The 17,620-nt window shown below is 34.8% G+C and overlaps 1 protein-coding gene across 1 annotated transcript; it reads left to right on the top strand.

The window, feature by feature from the left end:
* The first annotated feature begins 2,502 nt into the window (after positions 1-2,502).
* On the top strand, positions 2,503-16,616 carry LOC130730182 (beta-fructofuranosidase, insoluble isoenzyme 1-like). Its single transcript, XM_057582124.1, has 8 exons — positions 2,503-2,644; positions 3,877-3,885; positions 5,126-5,985; positions 6,103-6,261; positions 15,447-15,685; positions 15,778-15,877; positions 16,028-16,086; positions 16,308-16,616. Exons 1-8 carry the CDS (start codon positions 2,503-2,505, stop codon positions 16,423-16,425), a joined length of 1,686 nt encoding a protein of 561 aa, XP_057438107.1. The 3' UTR covers positions 16,426-16,616.
* Positions 16,617-17,620: the final 1,004 nt, after the last annotated feature.

The following is a 17,620-nucleotide window of genomic DNA, read 5'->3' as shown; positions in this document are numbered from 1 at the left end:
ACAAATAAGTGAGGTAAATACAAACATAATTATTTTTATTTTTCAAAAAAAAAATTAGAAAAACTGGAAAACCCACCATAATTCATATTCCCCTTGTGGATAACTTCTAAGTTCTGAGTTTCAAAAGATAAAAACTTATAAGTTCTGATTACTTTGATTTTTGAGAATTCTTTTTGTTTGACGCTACAAACAAAAATTAATTCCATTGGAAGGAATTGCCGGAAAGAATTATCTAATGGAAACAAGTAGGCATTAATAACCTAGGCGTACTTGAGTCCTAAAACAACATATTTTCTTTCTAGACTAACGAACTTACAAAATATATAGTCACACCATTTTTTAAAGATACTCTCAGGTAATTAAGGAGTTATTATATGTTCACATCCACCTCCTCCTCTATATCATATTTTCAGCCACTTTTTCTTTCTAATTTTATCTTCTTTTTCTATTCCTCACTCATTCTATATTCACTTTTCTCACTTCTCTTTCCCATATATGGAGTTGGAATTTGAGTGTGTTAATAGATTTCTTTTTGATACATGGGAACCATAATAGATCATATTCCCCTTGTGGATAACTTCTAAGTTCTGAGTTTCAAAAGATAAAAACTTATAAGTTCTGATTACTTTGGTTTTTGAGAATTCTTTTTGTTTGCCGCTACAAACAAAAATTAATTCCATATATCGGAAGGAATTGCCGGAAAGAATTATCTAATGGAAACAAGTAGGCATTAATAACCTAGGTGTAGTTGAGTTAATTCAATTTTTTATTCTTTCCATTGTTCGTTAGTCTAGAAAGAAAATATGTTGTTTTAGAACTCAACTATGGTGTGATTCATATAATGGAAACAAGTAGGCAAAATTTGAGGGGATTAAGTTAATTATTCCTCATTTTGTTTTGTTGCTTGTGAAATGGGGTTTTGCAGATCTGTTTTTATCTATGCTCTCTTCTTTAACTTGTGAGCACTGGTACATTATGATAACACTATCTGCATAATTGAAGGCCGAATAGAAGGTTCATTATTAGGTGGGATGAAATTTGTTAACTGAGTGAAAAATGATAGTTATTCCCCTCTATCTCCATAAAATCCGGCAGATGGAAATTAAAATGTCTCCATAATGAGTTGTGTGTTAGCATGAAATTAAACTGCACCAATGTGTAAGAAGAGAAAGGAAAATAAAACTGTAAGTTTGAGAAAAATGACAAAAAAAAAAGAGAAACATCGAAAGATTCTTCTTAAACAAGTAAACAACATATTCATGCACAGCACAAGTAATCAGTTGCTCATAACATATAATTTTTCCTTTCAATTTGCTTCGGGTGATGGGAATTCACCCCACTAGCTACATCAGCACTAAGCTGTCAAAAAATACCTCATTTATAGTAAATTTTGCTCTTTTAATTTTTAGTAATTTTTTCACACTATTAAATAAATACCGTTTGATGAATTAAAATTGTGTCAAATTAATAATACAGTAAAAAAATTAACGATTTATAAATTTATTTAGAGTATGAATATATAGATCACTTATTTCTAATATACTACTAATTAACTACATATATTATTTATTTTCCAAATGTTACGAAAAAAAATACATATATTTGTTTATGTACTAGGCAACACATTGTTTATGAGATAGAGAAAATAAAGTGTGGCGTGTATAACACAAATTAAACTAGAAAATTAGTCAAAGAATACTGGTATGCTACTATTACAAGTTTACAACAATATAGTCTAACATGGAACTTCAAGCAAAAAACGCACAAATCCTACCCATTAGACTACCGTGCTTCTAAGCAAAACAATTGCATCGTTTTATATTTATGTATAGATTCTTGAAAACAAGTATTTAAATTAGTTTACTATCTAAAATATATTCATGGTAACTTTATAAATATTACATTTAAAATGTCCTCTTAGACAAAACAAAATCTGCCCCATCTATATCTGCTACAGAATTGCAGCATAAAGGACCACCTACGTATTGTGCACTAGGTCACGTAGGAGTGTATTGTGCACCTCTCTTTCGATATTAAACTTCTTCCTTTGGGTATCCATCTGATTTGTTATGACCTTATACTTACGCTCACGAACAACCTTGACGGCCTTGTCCATTTCTTCCTCAAGCAGCCTGAGTTCATCCGTGCTCAGATTGTTCAGACAATCCCCCACCCTCTGCCTAATCTCCTTACGAAGATTCCAGTTCAACTCCTTCAGTTTCTTCAAGCTCTCTTGCATATTCTCATAATTAAGGAGAGCTCAACAGATCAACTCCTAGTCTCCTACAGTCATCTGGTACTGATCGAATCTTTGTTGAGGTGAAGGGGCTAATATACTCGTGAAGCTTGCCAGTGCTGGAGAACATGATAATGGAAACTTTGGCATCGCAGAGAACGGTGAGCTCGTTTGCCTTCTTGAAAACTTGTATGTAATTTTAAAACTAAAGAATTTTTCTCTCCTTATTTATAACATTGTTCTCCTTTCTGTAGCATAAGGGACATATGGCTCTCACACACTATTTGGTTCTCGCCGCCATTAGTCTGTCACTAAGCAATGGCTTGGAAGCAGTTCAATCTGAACATGAAATAACCAGAATGCATAGAACAGGATACCATTTTCAGCCTCCAAGGAATTGGATTAACGGTTAGTAATTAGTTCTTATCAACCTCAACTTTATTTAAGCATTTTGACTTGATCATTTTGTCTTAGAAGGTGTGTTATAGTTTGCATTAAGAAAAATAAACAGGAAAACATTCTAAATACTAAAACCTACATAGGAATATTTGTGTGTTTGGATGATAAAATCTAAAATTCGAAGAATTTAACTGGATTTTCAAATTCTCCTCATTTGTTTTTTTTTTTAAATGCAAATCTCCTCATTTGTTAAAATAATTGAAATTTTCTTTTGTTTGTATGATATAATTGAATTTCTTTTATTTTGATAAAATCATTATCATTTTCAGTTACAATATTTAAATAATTAAATTTTTATAATGAATAAAATAAAATTAAATTAAATTTTTAATTTCAAAGAAATTTAAATATAAAATCGATTAACCAAAACATGTGTCATGTGAGAAGTGTGTTGAATGAAGAAAAAAAAAGTAATGTTGAAATATGCATACGATAGATTAAGTGAGCGGAATCTTAATGCACATGCGCGTATGTGAAAATTTTGCGCATCGGATTGGTTATTTTTTAATATGAATTAAGTTAATTAAAAAGTAAAGTTCCATGCATATAGATGCCATGTATATCTTTTTATTTTGAAGTGCACATAGCAAGTAACAGAAAATGATAATATGATTTGTTGGTTTGTAATAAAATGAAAGAGAAATAAAAAATGGAACCAAGTGTATTTTTTTTTTCAAAATTCTCTTATAGGATTTGAATCCTGGACCTTCCCCTTCTCAACCCTTATGTCTCAAAGCCTTTACCATATAGAAGCTCTTGCATATACACGTAACTGTTACAAATAAAGTAAGAGAATGATCTCATATATGATTTCAAAAAAAAAAAGAATGATCTCATAGATATTTTAATTAGATCGAACAAAGAATGCGGATTGATAATTTATTTATTTATTATTTATTATTCCTTGACTTGGTTAATATATTGTTGTTGTTGTTTTATTTATTTATTATTTATTATTCCTTGACTTGGTTACTCTAGGAATCTCAATTCTGTTTCGTGTTTTCTGGATTAACTTGTAACCTTGCTACCTTATGATCTTTATCTATGATATATGTTCTTTTTCCAAATAAAAAATATAGTTGGGTTGAATTTTTCCCTTTTCTGGTGCTAACTTTTCTTTTCTAATCTTTCATGGTTCCTAAATTGGTGTAAAATGGACGCATCAAATCAATCACTTGCAGACCCGAATGGTGAGCCGAATAACTTCATATTTTACCCCCAAATTTCACAGCATTCATTATTTTATGGTTTTATTTCAGTTTTGATCCCTTAATTAGGTGATTAAGGGCCGGTTTGATTTCTGTTTCTAAAAACAGTTTTTTGTTTTTGAAAACACAAAAACTCTAAAAACATGGAGAATAGTGTTTTTCATAAATGGTACAATTGTTTTTAACAACTAGCTCTATAAACCAAAAAAAAATAATTATTTGGTACAATTGTTTTTACTTTTTAACAACTATTAGCTTTGAAAACAACTCTTTGCTTTTTGTTTTTAAAACAAAAAACAGGAAACAACTTAAAGTTGTTTTTATTTTCTATTTTTTGTTTTGTTTCTCAACACTCGGTGAAACACGGAGAATGACGTTTTTTATTAAATGATACTCCTGTAATTATATGGTCTCGTTTTAAGGCTATATAATGTGGGATTTAATTAAAAATGAGGTTTGGTGCGGGCTATAACAATTGTGCATCTTTGTTTGATTCAACACTTACATTGGTTAATGATTACTAGTTTTCATTGGTAGAATTTCACTAGAACACCAAGGAATAACAATTACTACTATTGTGGAGTGCTGGTTTAATTTTAAACTCGATGAAGTATAAACTAACTCTATAAATCCCAATGTTTAGTAGGTAAATGGGAATAATAAAAGAGAGAAGGAGATTAATGGGGGTGCTCAACGGGTTGCACAAACAAGATGATAGGTCTTTTTGACAACCAAAAAAGAAAACTGATAGGTGGGATGGGTTTGTTTCATTCAGCCCAGTGATTGTATTATTGGGAAGAAGCTGACTGATGCATATATTTGACCGAGGAGGTAGCAGCTCTTTATGAAATTAGAATTAATATAATGAGTTTCTGAAATTTTAGAGTTTTCATTGGTTAAAAAAATCGCCATTGATGATGAGGAGATGAATCAAATATGAAAATATTTTACTGTCCAACTCGATTAGCTCTTGACATGATGCCATTTTAAGACAAGATTTTGAAACAAGTTTTCAAACACGTTTTTTGGTTTTCTTTTCTTCAAAACTGTTTTCAAATTACTATTACCAAACAAGTTTTATTTTTGTTTTGTTCTGAAAAACTGTTTTACTAATTAGTTTTTGAAAACAAAAAACTGAAAACGCAATCAAGCAGGCCCTAAGCCTCATTTCATTTACTTTATGCTAACATGTTACACTGGTAAATGCCAATTAAAAACACAGGACCCATGTACTATAATGGAGTGTACCACCTGTTTTATCAGTACAACCCCAATGGCTCAACGTGGGGCAACATCGTGTGGGCCCACTCGGTTTCAACGGATCTTATTAACTGGAAAATTCTTGAACCTGCTATTTACCCGTCCAAACCATTTGATAAGTTCGGTTGTTGGTCCGGGTCGGCCACTATTCTTCCGGGTAAGGGACCCGTGATTCTCTACACCGGAGTGATCGACAATGACAACACTCAGGTTCAGTGTTACATCGAACCGCAAGATCCGTTTGATCCACTCCTTAGAAAGTGGGTGAAGCCCGATGAACTCAACCCGATAATTGTGGCCGGCAAAGGGATGAACAAAACAAAGTTTCGCGACCCGACAACTGCTTGGTGGAGCAAGGACGGCCACTGGAAGATCTTGGTCGGTGGAAAATGGAAGCGTAAAGGGATGGCACATTTGTACAACAGCAAGGATTTTGTCAAGTGGGTTCGGGCCAAACACCCAATCCATTCAGCGGACAACGGTATGTGGGAGTGTCCGGATCTTTTTCCAGTTTCGTTGAGAGGTAGAAAAGGATTGGACTATTCAGAGGAAGAGAAACATGCTAAACACGTGTTGAAGGTCAGCCTTGATGACACTAGGACCGAGTACTACACATTAGGAACATACTTTACAAAGAAGGATAAGTATGTTCCTGACAACACCTCAGAAGATGGTTCAAGTGGTCTTAGATATGACTATGGAAACTTCTATGCTTCCAAGTCATTCTTTGACCCCAGCACTAACCGCCGAATCTTGTGGGGTTGGGCAAATGAGTCTGATAAACCAAATGATGATATTAGAAAAGGATGGGCAGGAATTCAGGTAATAATACATATCTTGAAATTACTTAAACTTGGGATTTCATAACTCATAAGCCAATTTTAGTTTTAATACTTGTTCAAGCTAGAGTAGTTTATATGTGTATGTTAAAATCTTCAGGCAATTCCAAGATCTTTATGGCTTGATTCCACCAGGAAGCAATTGATATTGTGGCCTGTTGACGAGTTGAAGAGTCTTCGAGGAAAAGAAGTTACTATGACTAATCTTAAGCTTCAGAAGGGAGAACTTGCTAAAGTGGATGGAGTAACTCCTGCCCAGGTAAAAAATTTAATCCAACATTAGCCTTATTAATTGATGTTCTCCTTCTAAGAAATATATAAACAATGCTTACTATAACAACTATAACATACTAGGATAGTAGCCCGTCTCCGTGCGATGCACGGACGAGCAATTACAACTAATCATATTTATTTATTTAGTTTATTAAACTGAATAAATTAACACACATACGAATAACGAAAACTTGGATAATCACATAACAAATGTGTTTTACATTTTTTCCAATATATAGGTGATAAAAAACTGATTATGAAATTTAATATGTGTAACAAATGTGTTTTACATATTTTTCCAATATAACTTCAATACAATAACAATGTTATAGTTTTTGATAGAAATGTACAAAGGTTGAAATTATAAGTCTAATGAAATACAAATATAACTAAACTATTTTTAATAAGCAAGAAAAATAACTTGATAATTTTTTTATTAATTCTCGTACATATTGAGATTATGTACACTAATATCGTACTTCAATAGCAACTAAGAATATAATATAAATTTCATATCTATTTATCAAAGGGAGAAACAATTATAGACAAAATAGTAAACAAAATAATCTCACTTAATTTCAATACCTACGAACAAACATAGAGAAATCATATAATTCTTCATCACTAAAAAAAACATGCAGAATCAAAATAAATTCAAAATTTCAAAAGCATAGCCAACATTGGATAGTATCACATTTAACACAAAATACCACAGTTAAAGGAGAGGTCTTAGTAACATAGTAAAAAAGATGGAACAAAATTACAACTACTTCATGCTATAAATTTCAGCGTATTTATAGTATGTAAATTAAATAATTTATTTAAATAACTTACAAAAATAAACATAAAATCTAGTAGTTCAAATTTATTTGTCATAAATCTGCGAATATATTACTTTTTACATCGTAATTATAAGAAAAATTAATTTACAAATTACATTGAATCAATAGTAATCAAATAACATGTGATAAATACTATAAATAGAAATACTGAAATACATTTCGTTGGATTATGATTGTAACTTTTCAGTCAGTAAGCAATCGATTGTCCTCCCTGTTTTTAAACTTTTTATAGATTAACTCTGTTTCTCTAACTTATCATTCACAATAATCCTTCCTTCAGTCTTTTCTTTTAAGAATTGTTGTTTTCTAACTCTTGATATGATCATCTTCTATTATGTTGTTTTCCCCCTTGCTGCTAGAATTAATGTTTGAAGCATTCCTACCTTGCTCCATAGAAAATGAATTGATATCTGATGCTGTTATTAAGACATGCAGATCCTTGATTATGGAGATGTTATGTTGTTGAAAAGATTATCCAAACTTCTAGGCCATTGACAAGGAAGTAGTTTGAAAAATGAAAATTAACTATGGCATAAGTACTAAATTGACAACTATCCACCCACTATATTTCAAACATGTCATGACTTAGCATGTGTATATAACAACACAAGATGAGTGCAGGGCATAGAAACTTACGGAATGAATACAAGTAACTTAGAATCACCCTCATTGCTTTCCAAGTGATTCTGTTCTTTTAAGTAAATCACAAATACATTTCACTAAATAAAAAACGGTCAAACATACTGCTAGCATCCCTCAATATCATACCATGAGCAATGGTTGGTTGAATTGTGTTTTATTTACTCTTTCTCAACCCCACTTTTTCTCTTCCCAAACAATTCACATCATCTTCTCTCTCCAATTCAACACTCTCTCAACAATTACCCACTCCAATGGTTTTCTCTCAACACCCTACCCCACCACTTTTTTATTTCATATTTTTATTTAATTTTATATTTTTGTTTTTATTATTTACATAAAATTACAATTATTGTTTTTAATTAAATTAAATAATAAACACTTAACAAATTAATTTTTTTAAATATAGGCAATAATTTATTTTATTTCCTTAACTTAAAAATGGAAGACAACAAACTAAGCACACAATAATTTATTTTATTTTCTTAACTTAAAACGCAAACGAAAGATAATAAGATGGAGAAAAACTTGTTTTTTTTTTCTGTGCCCAAATGAAACGAACCAAGTCTCTATTTATAGAGGGAAAAAAAATCATGAATTTTGGTATACATTTTTTTTTCCAAAAAATAATTTTTTTAATGAAATAATTGAGTTCAAAAGATAAGGGTAAAAGAAATTCGGCGACCCAATCACGCGCAGACACGTGGCCTATCTCTCCATAATCCGTCAGCTTCTCTCTTCTCCGCAGGCGCGTCACGCGCCTTGTCTGCGCGTGATGGCCACGCGCCTGGTGGTGGCCATTGGGAGAGCGCCACGTGGCGTCCGGCCGCTCTCTCAACTTTGTTGAGAATCCTCAACATTTCTCCTCTCCCTCTCTCCTCCACATCACCCTGAACATTCTTCAACAACCACTACAACATCTAAACAATCCTCAACACAATTTTTCAACAACCATTGTAAATGGTCTCATAGCTAACATAAGATATAAATTCAATTGACATTCTCAATATCATAGCTAACATAAGATATAAATTCAATTGACATACCGTACGTAATAGATAAAATCTTTTGCAGAATAAAGACCCTATCAATAGAGGGACAAAATATCAGCTATAGAATGCGTTTTAGCAAACAAAAGGCTGCAACTTACACGCAGCAATTGACTTCAGAATCCATGTGTGACCAATGACTTGGGAACCAGTATTGGCAGCTAGATCTTTTGCCTCATTTAGTCTCTGCCAAAGAGTTGAAACTTCATCCCCCAATTTCTTCCTTGTGACGGATCAAGATTGTAAACAATCAGCAAATTTGAAGCCACTTCAAATTCATGTCTTTTAGCATCCATTTTATCCTTGCTTCTTAAAACTGCACCTCTTCCCACTTCAACTAAATCTTCAAGATCTTCCTTATAATTCGGCACATAATCACCCAAAATGTAAAACTTTAAGCCACTGAATAGCTTTGGCTTATTGGCCAGAGCGCTAAATCTGCCAGTGTTTGGGCCATCGTTACACCCTTGGTTTCCAAGTGATCCTGTTAAGGCCCAATTTGGAAGAGCTTATTTGAGCTTATCTGACAGCATAAGCTCTTATGCCCGTGTTTGGGAGAGCTTATGCAAACAGCTTATAGTCTGCCATAAGCTATTTTCAGCTTATTTTCATAAGCTACTCAGGATAGCTTATGAAAAACAGCTTATGCTTATACACAGCTTATTTTTAATTTATTTCAATAAATTTTTAAAAATAGCTTATGAATAAGCGCTTATGTCATAAGCGCTTATGACCATAAGCACTTAATTAAGCTGTTTATCCAAACGGGGCCTAAAGCGAATGTGACCAAAGAGGATAAATTACTACAGGTTAAAGACCAAACAATGAATCTTAAATATTGATATCTAGCAACTGAAGTTGAATGCATTACCCAAGAAGTAACGGCCCTGGTGCAACAACAGGTCCCAGTTTGACTTGGGGGGGGGGTGTGATTTAGTGGCAGTAGGCAACAAAGTCGCTTTATTACCTATTCCTTTAGGAACTTTCAAACGGTCTTCCCAAGCTTTGAAAACTGACTTAACACTTCCTGGTGTTGCCTTATTCAAAGCAGATACCTGAAAGAGAGTACAGAAAAATGTCTTTGATGAGCTAGCATTCTAGAGGCCAAAAAAATTTAATTGTTCTTAATTGATACTTGACAAAATATAATAATCTATAATATTTTTGCATAAATAACGAATTGATCTGGAAGTTGAAGGAAAAAACATGCTATAAGACCAAATAGAAGAGAAACATACACAGAGCCAAGGCTGGGAGATATTCACGAATAGATTGGAGTGAGAGGAACTTTGGTTCAAACCAATCTCGTTTCACCTAGCTATAGTGTGTTTATATATAGAAATCTTCATCTAACATGCAAGTTAATGTATGTTTAGAAAAAAAAAACAACGGATATCTCGATAGGAAATCTTGTTTATAGGAGTTGTCATCATGAAATGAAGAAAATTGACCACACAATTAAGTACAAATTTTTGGACAATGTAGGTAAGGTTATCTAATAAAATGATTCATTAATTCAGTAACAATGTTTGACTCTCTTTCAAAGCACAAAGATAGTACTAATAGTGGGTAGGCTTATTAAATGCAAAGCAGTGAATTTAGTAAAAGAAATTTTTTTTTTTACAGCAAAAAGAAACTTTATTAATCAAGAGAAAATAGGAACCATGAGAACAAGCCTCTCATGTAACCAACCACAACTGGACCAGTTTTGAAAGAGCACACTTGGGAGAGAGCCTCATTAAAACCTTATTAGGAAAAACCAATGGGAAAAACCTAGTAAGGAAAAAGAGTACCCAAATCACCAAGTGCCAAAAAATCCTCCAAAAAACAAGCCAATACACCATTCATGAAAAAACCAAACGGCCCAAACCCCACCAAACCAATTCAAAAACAGCATATCAAAATCCATCTATGTTTTTGACCAAAAAAAAAAATCCATCTATGTTCCAAATACTAAATAAACCTCCCAACCAGCAAATTCTGTGAACGACCAAGCCAAATTGCCACAAACCCAACAGTCCATGATGACATGTTAATAAATAGGGTTAACTATCATATTGGTCCCTGTCTTTGTGTCGTCGTCTGAATTAGGTCCCTCGCCGGAAAAATTATTGAAAAAACTCCTCTTCTTTGTAAATCGTTTGAAGCAGGTCCTCGCCGGAGCCCGGAGCTCCGGCGAGTGATGATTTGGAACGCTGAGTGGATTAATCATGCTTACATGGATTTTAAAAAAAAGTACAAAATAAAAATTTAATAACACATCACATAATTAAACCGAATTAATAAAAATAAAACCTATTAAGTATTAGCAAATCTAACCCAATCTAATAAACAAAATCAATTTTCCCCAAATTAACCAAAATTCCCAATCTAGGGTTCTTCTTCTTCCTGAGCATCAACACTCACCTGCAACCTAAAACCCCAACCCCACCAGTAACACCACCTGCAACCTCTACCTCCACCCCCAACCCCCACCTGCAACCAGATCTGTGAATCGAAAACCCAGAGGATGACGAAGGTGCGAGGAGGAAGAAAGGGAGACCCAGAGGTTGGCGGAGGTTCTTGTCTTTGTTTTTGTAATTGGTGGTTTTCGTGAGTGACATGTCGGGTATGGAGAGGCTTCAAAGGATGTTCGCGGGTACAGGAGGAGCACTAGGTCACCCTCCACCTGATTCCCCCACCCTCGATTCCTCCGAGCAGGTTTACATCTCCTCCCTCGCCCTTCTCAAAATGCCCAAACATGGTAATCACATGCTCCTCTTCTTTTATTTCAATTGATTCACTTCACCAACCCAATTTTGAACGAAAGCCCGAATTTTGAAAACCATAATTTTTCTCGTACAGGTAGGGCTGGACGGCTGGTGTTCCTATGGAAGTACCAATGGGTCCAAGACATTGGGACAAGTGGGGCGCAGGTGGTGGAATAGAAATGTCTAGGAACTGTAAATTAATAGGAGGTGATGATAGATAAGGAAATGTTGGTGTTTCTGATGATTTTTTGTTGAACGTGGTGTTTCTGATGATGGGTTGATGAATGTGGGATGAAAATGAATTAAAAGATTGAGTTTATAATGAGTTGATGATTGTGTGAATAATAAACGTTAGTATGGGTTGATGAGTGTATGATTATTAAGATTGAGGCTTTAGATCTTGAATTTTTAATCTGGGTATTGAAGAAAGGGGATGAAGATGATAGGATGGAGAAGATGAAGATGTTTGTGAGATGATAAAGATGATGAAGAAGGAGATGAAGATGTGTTTTGATTTTCTGGAAATAGAAGAAATTTTATGATGAGTAATTTAATTTAGTTTGGGTTTTTAATTTAATTTTCTGGTGTGTAATTTTTATTTTTTAAATCCACGTAAGCACCATTAATCCACTCAGCCTTCCAAATCATCACTCGTCGGAGCTTGGAGCTCCGGCGAGGACCTGCTCCAAACAATTTACAAAGAAGAGGAGTTATTTCAATAATTTTTCCGGTGAGGGACCTAGTTCAGACGGCGACACAAAGACAGGGACTAATATGATAGTTAACCCTAATAAATATATATCCCTACACAACAATGCATTTAAAGAACGTGACAGCAGTAACACTTTAGAAAACCAAACTACAACCTCTTCACCATACCAGCAGCCCTCTCTGAAAAGAATTAAACAGGATCAGAAACCACCCAAATCTCATCCTCCCTCCCACATCCTTGATTGGCCAAATAGTCTGCAATAATATTTCCCTCCCTCAAAATATGTCTGACACCAACACAGTTAACTTTAGTCATCAAAAAATCAATATAATTAAACTCATAAGACAACTTCCAAGGCCTCTGATCTCCACCAAGTCACAAATTCTTTTCACAGAATAACTCTACGCCACGCACCATCAAATTTAGTTTTGATGCCAGTCTATCCCTTTGAACTTGCCAGATCAGTAATGCTACCTTTGGAGGAACACAGCTAAGTATTTTCTTGGGCACTGCCCACACATCAGCCAAGCAAACCCTCTCCTCCACCAAGTCACAAATTCTTTTCACAGAATAGATACCTAATCTGTCCCCTTTCCAAATGATAACATCCAAATTAGATTTTGCTGGTTTTACCCCTCCAATCACCTGCATAAACGCATTGTATTGAGCCATCTCCCAATCAAAAAACCCTCGCCTAAATTCCAAACTCCAGCTCCATTTCCCTTCCGCTATCACCCCCACATCTGCCACTGACACTGACTTGTTTACTGATAATGCAAACACACGAGGAAACCTCACCTGCAAAGCCTCCTCACCCACCCACACATCACTCCAAAACCGCACACCACTCCCTCCCCCCACCTTACAAAACAAACCCTGCCTAAATTCATTTGCAACCAAAGAATTTTCTTGCATAACCCGAAAAATATCTGCAGCCACCACCGAACAATTCCGCCCCACTGTCCTTTCCAACTTCAAGAAAACAAATCTCTCATCCAAACCATATTTTTCACACACAACTCTTCTCCATAACAGACTTTTCTCACGCCCAAACCTCCAAATCCACTTTAATAACAGGGCTTTATTTTTCCACTCCAAAACCCCCACTCCCCAACCACCGAATCTCAGACCTCTACACACCTCCTCCCAAGCCACCCAAGAAATTCTCCTCCGACCCTCTTGACCTCCCCACAAAAAACCCCTCATCACCTTCTCCAATTCCTTAATCACACCCAAAGGCGCCCTAAATATCGCCATGTAATAAAGAGGGATGGAGTTCAAAACTGATTTGAGTAACACCACTCTGCCACTTAAAGACAGATGCTTTGAATTCCATGAGCCAAGCTTCTGCTTCATATTTTCGACCACAGGGTTCCAGAAAACCTTTCGACGTGGGCAACCCCCCAAAGGAGAACCCAAATACATAAGCTCAAGATTGCATTAAAATGAAGTATAAGGGTACTCCAACCCTTAATAAAAAAGAGAGAAAAAAGAAACCAGAAAAAAGAAGCCAAACCAAAAAAACCAGGACAACAGTACAGAGACAAGAGAATTACAGATACTTGCAACTTCAAATACAAACAAGGTCCAACACCACTAAATGTCATTCCAAAGTGCCTATATATACCCCAATCTGAATTTCACAAGCCTACCACGAGCCATTCCAAATCACCAAACAGTAGAAACAGCAAGAAAGCACTATACTAATAGAAAATTAGGCCAATTAGAAATTAAGCAAAATTTCAATTTCTGTCAATTGAATAAGTATTGGCTACCAAATCTAAGGGATAGTATAATGTTAATATCAATATCAACTTGATTTTCATAAATTCTGCCTTTGTTTGCAAGAAACACTACTCAGATATAGACTCATCACTTTAATGCTAACACAATACATTATAACTAACTTACATATGGGCCTGATTTTGCAACAGTAGCATTCTTTGAAAATGTTCCACAAGGATAGAAGAATGTCTTCATACCTGCAGATCAAATATATATTTGGAATGAGAAGTATAGAGGAACTGGAAACTCTATTTACCTGCACATCACCCAATAGGTAGAATTAGCTACATGGATTAAACAACACCGTAATATCTTATCATGAATAATGTCTAAAGATAGACAATTTAAATCCAAATCTATACATGGTTTCACGTATAATTTTTCTTGGTGTCCCTCTATCTCTAACTGCTGGTCTACCTTATCCGGTATTCCCTCCTTACCGATGCGTCTATACAAGTCTTCTCCACATATCCCTAAATCACCCAAAAAGAGACCCTCCCATCTTTTCTACAATGAGTGCTAACTGCTACCTTGAATTTCTCTATAATGCTTGGATTCCTAATTTAATACAATTATAATATCAAAACAAATTAAACTGCAACAAAAAGGCATTCCAATTACAACACAATGTAATACACCACAGATAAGTATAAAACACATAAAACTTAAACTCATAATCATCATCATCATACCCAAAAAAAATCCTACATTGAAATGGAAGGAGTAAACTTACCTATGAGAATATCTGATTCCCCAAGAGTAGCTTCAATGTCAGCAGAGTTTTTCAAGGATAACCCAATCGTTGGAATAACTTCTGAAGATTCAGGCACAACCTGTGTCCTCAAATTGAAGAAAATATTGAACTCATGATCCAATGCACAAAATGCGCCAGAGTTTTTAGAAACACCAAAATAAGTTATCTTATATACACCACCCTCTGAGAATTCACTCCTGAACTTACTGAGATAGTTCTTCTTAATACAAGCCTCAATTTTGACATCCTATACAACAAAATAGAAGAACAAATTATAGGATATGCTTAAATTCCACATAGAAATAGAACTACAAAAATACAAAATAAAATAAATAACCTGTGAATCGATCAAGACAAGATTAATAGCATATGCTTTGTTGGGAAACAATTATCACCTTCATCCCATACTCCATCAACTCGTTATGTGATGCCAACGATACAGAGAACCCCGAGTAGAATAGAGGCAAAAATGACTCACAAGTGAGTGGCCAAGATTAAAGAGTGAAAATGGAGAGAGCCTGAAATAGACGGCTCAGATCTGAAGTTCTTTTAGAAATAGTGATTTCTTGAGTCTCTTTTAAAGTGTAGTAGATTAGTATCAATATAGATAAACTAATGATAATGTTTTACACAATTACAGGCAGATGTGGAAGTCACATTCTCATTTTCTAGCTTGCATAGGGCCGAGGCATATGATCCTAGTTGGGTAAACCCACAGGATCTATGTGCCCAAAAGGGTTCCATGGTTGAAGGCGGGGTTGGACCTTTTGGAATTCTGACTTTGGCTTCAAAATATTTGGAGGAGTTCACTCCGGTCTTCTTCAGAATTTTCCAAGCTCCAGGAAAACATGTGGTTCTGTTGTGTTCTGACGCACAAAGGTTTGTCTAATTCAAATAGGGACCTGGATTTCCATTTTTCAAATAGGGACCTGAAAATTAACTGGTTTTCTTGTTTTGCATTTTTGAAACAGATCCTCTTTGGTGGATGACCCGTTATGGTACAAGCCAGCATTTGCTGGATTTGTTGATGTGGATGTAGCGGCAAGCAAGAACCTTTCACTCAGGAGTTTGGTATGTGCAAAGGCAACCCCCTCCTCAATTTGGTTTTTACATTTTTCTTTTCAATTTGGTTTTTACATATATATAAAGCTATCACCTCCAACCCTGACTATAATAATCGATCGATCAATGTCCTCTGATTTTATTTTTTAACTATGGCAGATAGATCACTCAGTGGTGGAAAGTTTTGCAGAAGGAGGGAAGACAAATATTTTATCCAGGTAACAAGAATTGAACACTGAGTAATTTGGGAGAAAATGAATTGGTAATTTGTATTGAATGATAGTGTAGTTTATACTATATATACAATTGTGTTAGGTAACTGTGATAACATAAATACGCTAACTGACTAATAGTATCTGTGAAGTTTAATAGCCAATTTAATTCTAACTTCTAGTTACAATTAAATTGTAAACTAAGTTTGTGCTTCCTACATTACCAGGGTTTATCCACAGCTTGCAGTGATGGATCAAGCTCACGTTTTTGTCTTCAACAATGGTACTGAGCCGATCACTGTGGACCTCAAAGCATGGAGTATGAATGCGGCTACTATAAGTTGATACTAGGATTTTGACCCGTGCCCGATGCACGAAATATTATTCTACAATTTAGAAATGTAAACTTTAGAATATATAAAGATCAAGTAAACTCCACCACCCCATTTTTCTTTGTGTGAATGGGAGTGAATTTCATGCACTGCTGAACAACTTCAAGAGCCTTGCAATGATAGAAATAAAGTTTCAATGAGCTAAATGAGACATAAATACAAAAGCACACTACATGCATCATGGAAAGTTATATTGAAAAGACATGAGATACTGCAATGAGTATTATTAATTTATTATCATGCAAACATTGACTGTGCACCTAATAAGATTTTGACAAAACCCGAAATAAAGTAATAGTTACACCTTGTGAAACATACAGGTTCAATTGCTTTATCATATCCATTATCTTAAAGGTACACAGTTTTGTTAGAAAAATAGGCTTGATCGTGATGGAAATCACTTTCCTTAAAGTATTTCAAGCACTCTCTGATTTCGTCTTAGAGTTTGGATGCAAGAATACCCAGGATAATCAGCCTTGCTTCGAGTTTGCACAAGACTAATGAAAACTCGAAATGAAGGGAAGTGATTTTCTGGAAACAGAGGATATGATTGTGTGTGTTTTGAACTCTGAATATGCACTGTATTTATAGGCAAAAAACAGAACAATGTATAAGATTGCGACCCTTCATATATTGTGTCTGTTACCAACAGATATATCTGTTCCCAACAGTCGCAATTTTCCAATTCAAAACGAGCAAAAACAAGCGGTCGTTACGGCAACCGCGTCGCCGTCTATAAGCCGCCACTAGCGCCTCTATGCCCACGCCGGTGGCGACACCGGCACCGGCGAGGGGTAGTGTGAATGGAACATGTGACATAAAAGCTTGGGACCACCAAATCATGCACATGTGGCACTATATCCTCACTTTGTCTCTTTGTTGAATGGTTGGCATTTAATGGTATATAAATGCTTTGGAAATTTGCTCCACTTTCTATGTGGGACTTCATTCCAATCCATTCAATGCAAGATCAACACACTTGTCATTTTGGAACACTATGTAATTATTACTCCTTGAGTAATTATTACAACAAGTTTCATTTTTGGCTGAGCACAACAATTTCACATGGTAGAAGGAAGCAGGTGCAGCAGGAAGGGACATAGAGAAAGCAAACAGAATGAATGATTATCTTGAATGATTCAGTATCA

This window comes from Lotus japonicus, chromosome 1 (genome assembly GCF_012489685.1).
Source record: "Lotus japonicus ecotype B-129 chromosome 1, LjGifu_v1.2".
NCBI lineage: Eukaryota > Viridiplantae > Streptophyta > Magnoliopsida > Fabales > Fabaceae > Lotus > Lotus japonicus.
This window is presented reverse-complemented; position numbering and strand designations above follow the sequence as displayed.

Bases quoted from the DNA above. Each gene is read 5' to 3' on its own strand.
- LOC130730182 (XM_057582124.1), top strand. From the start codon at position 2,503: ATGGCTCTCACACACTATTTGGTTCTCGCCGCCATTAGTCTGTCACTA. The intron at 15,686-15,777 runs GTTTGTCTAATT...TTTTTGAAACAG, and splicing joins TTGTGTTCTGACGCACAAAG to ATCCTCTTTGGTGGATGACC. The intron at 15,878-16,027 runs GTATGTGCAAAG...TAACTATGGCAG, and splicing joins ACCTTTCACTCAGGAGTTTG to ATAGATCACTCAGTGGTGGA.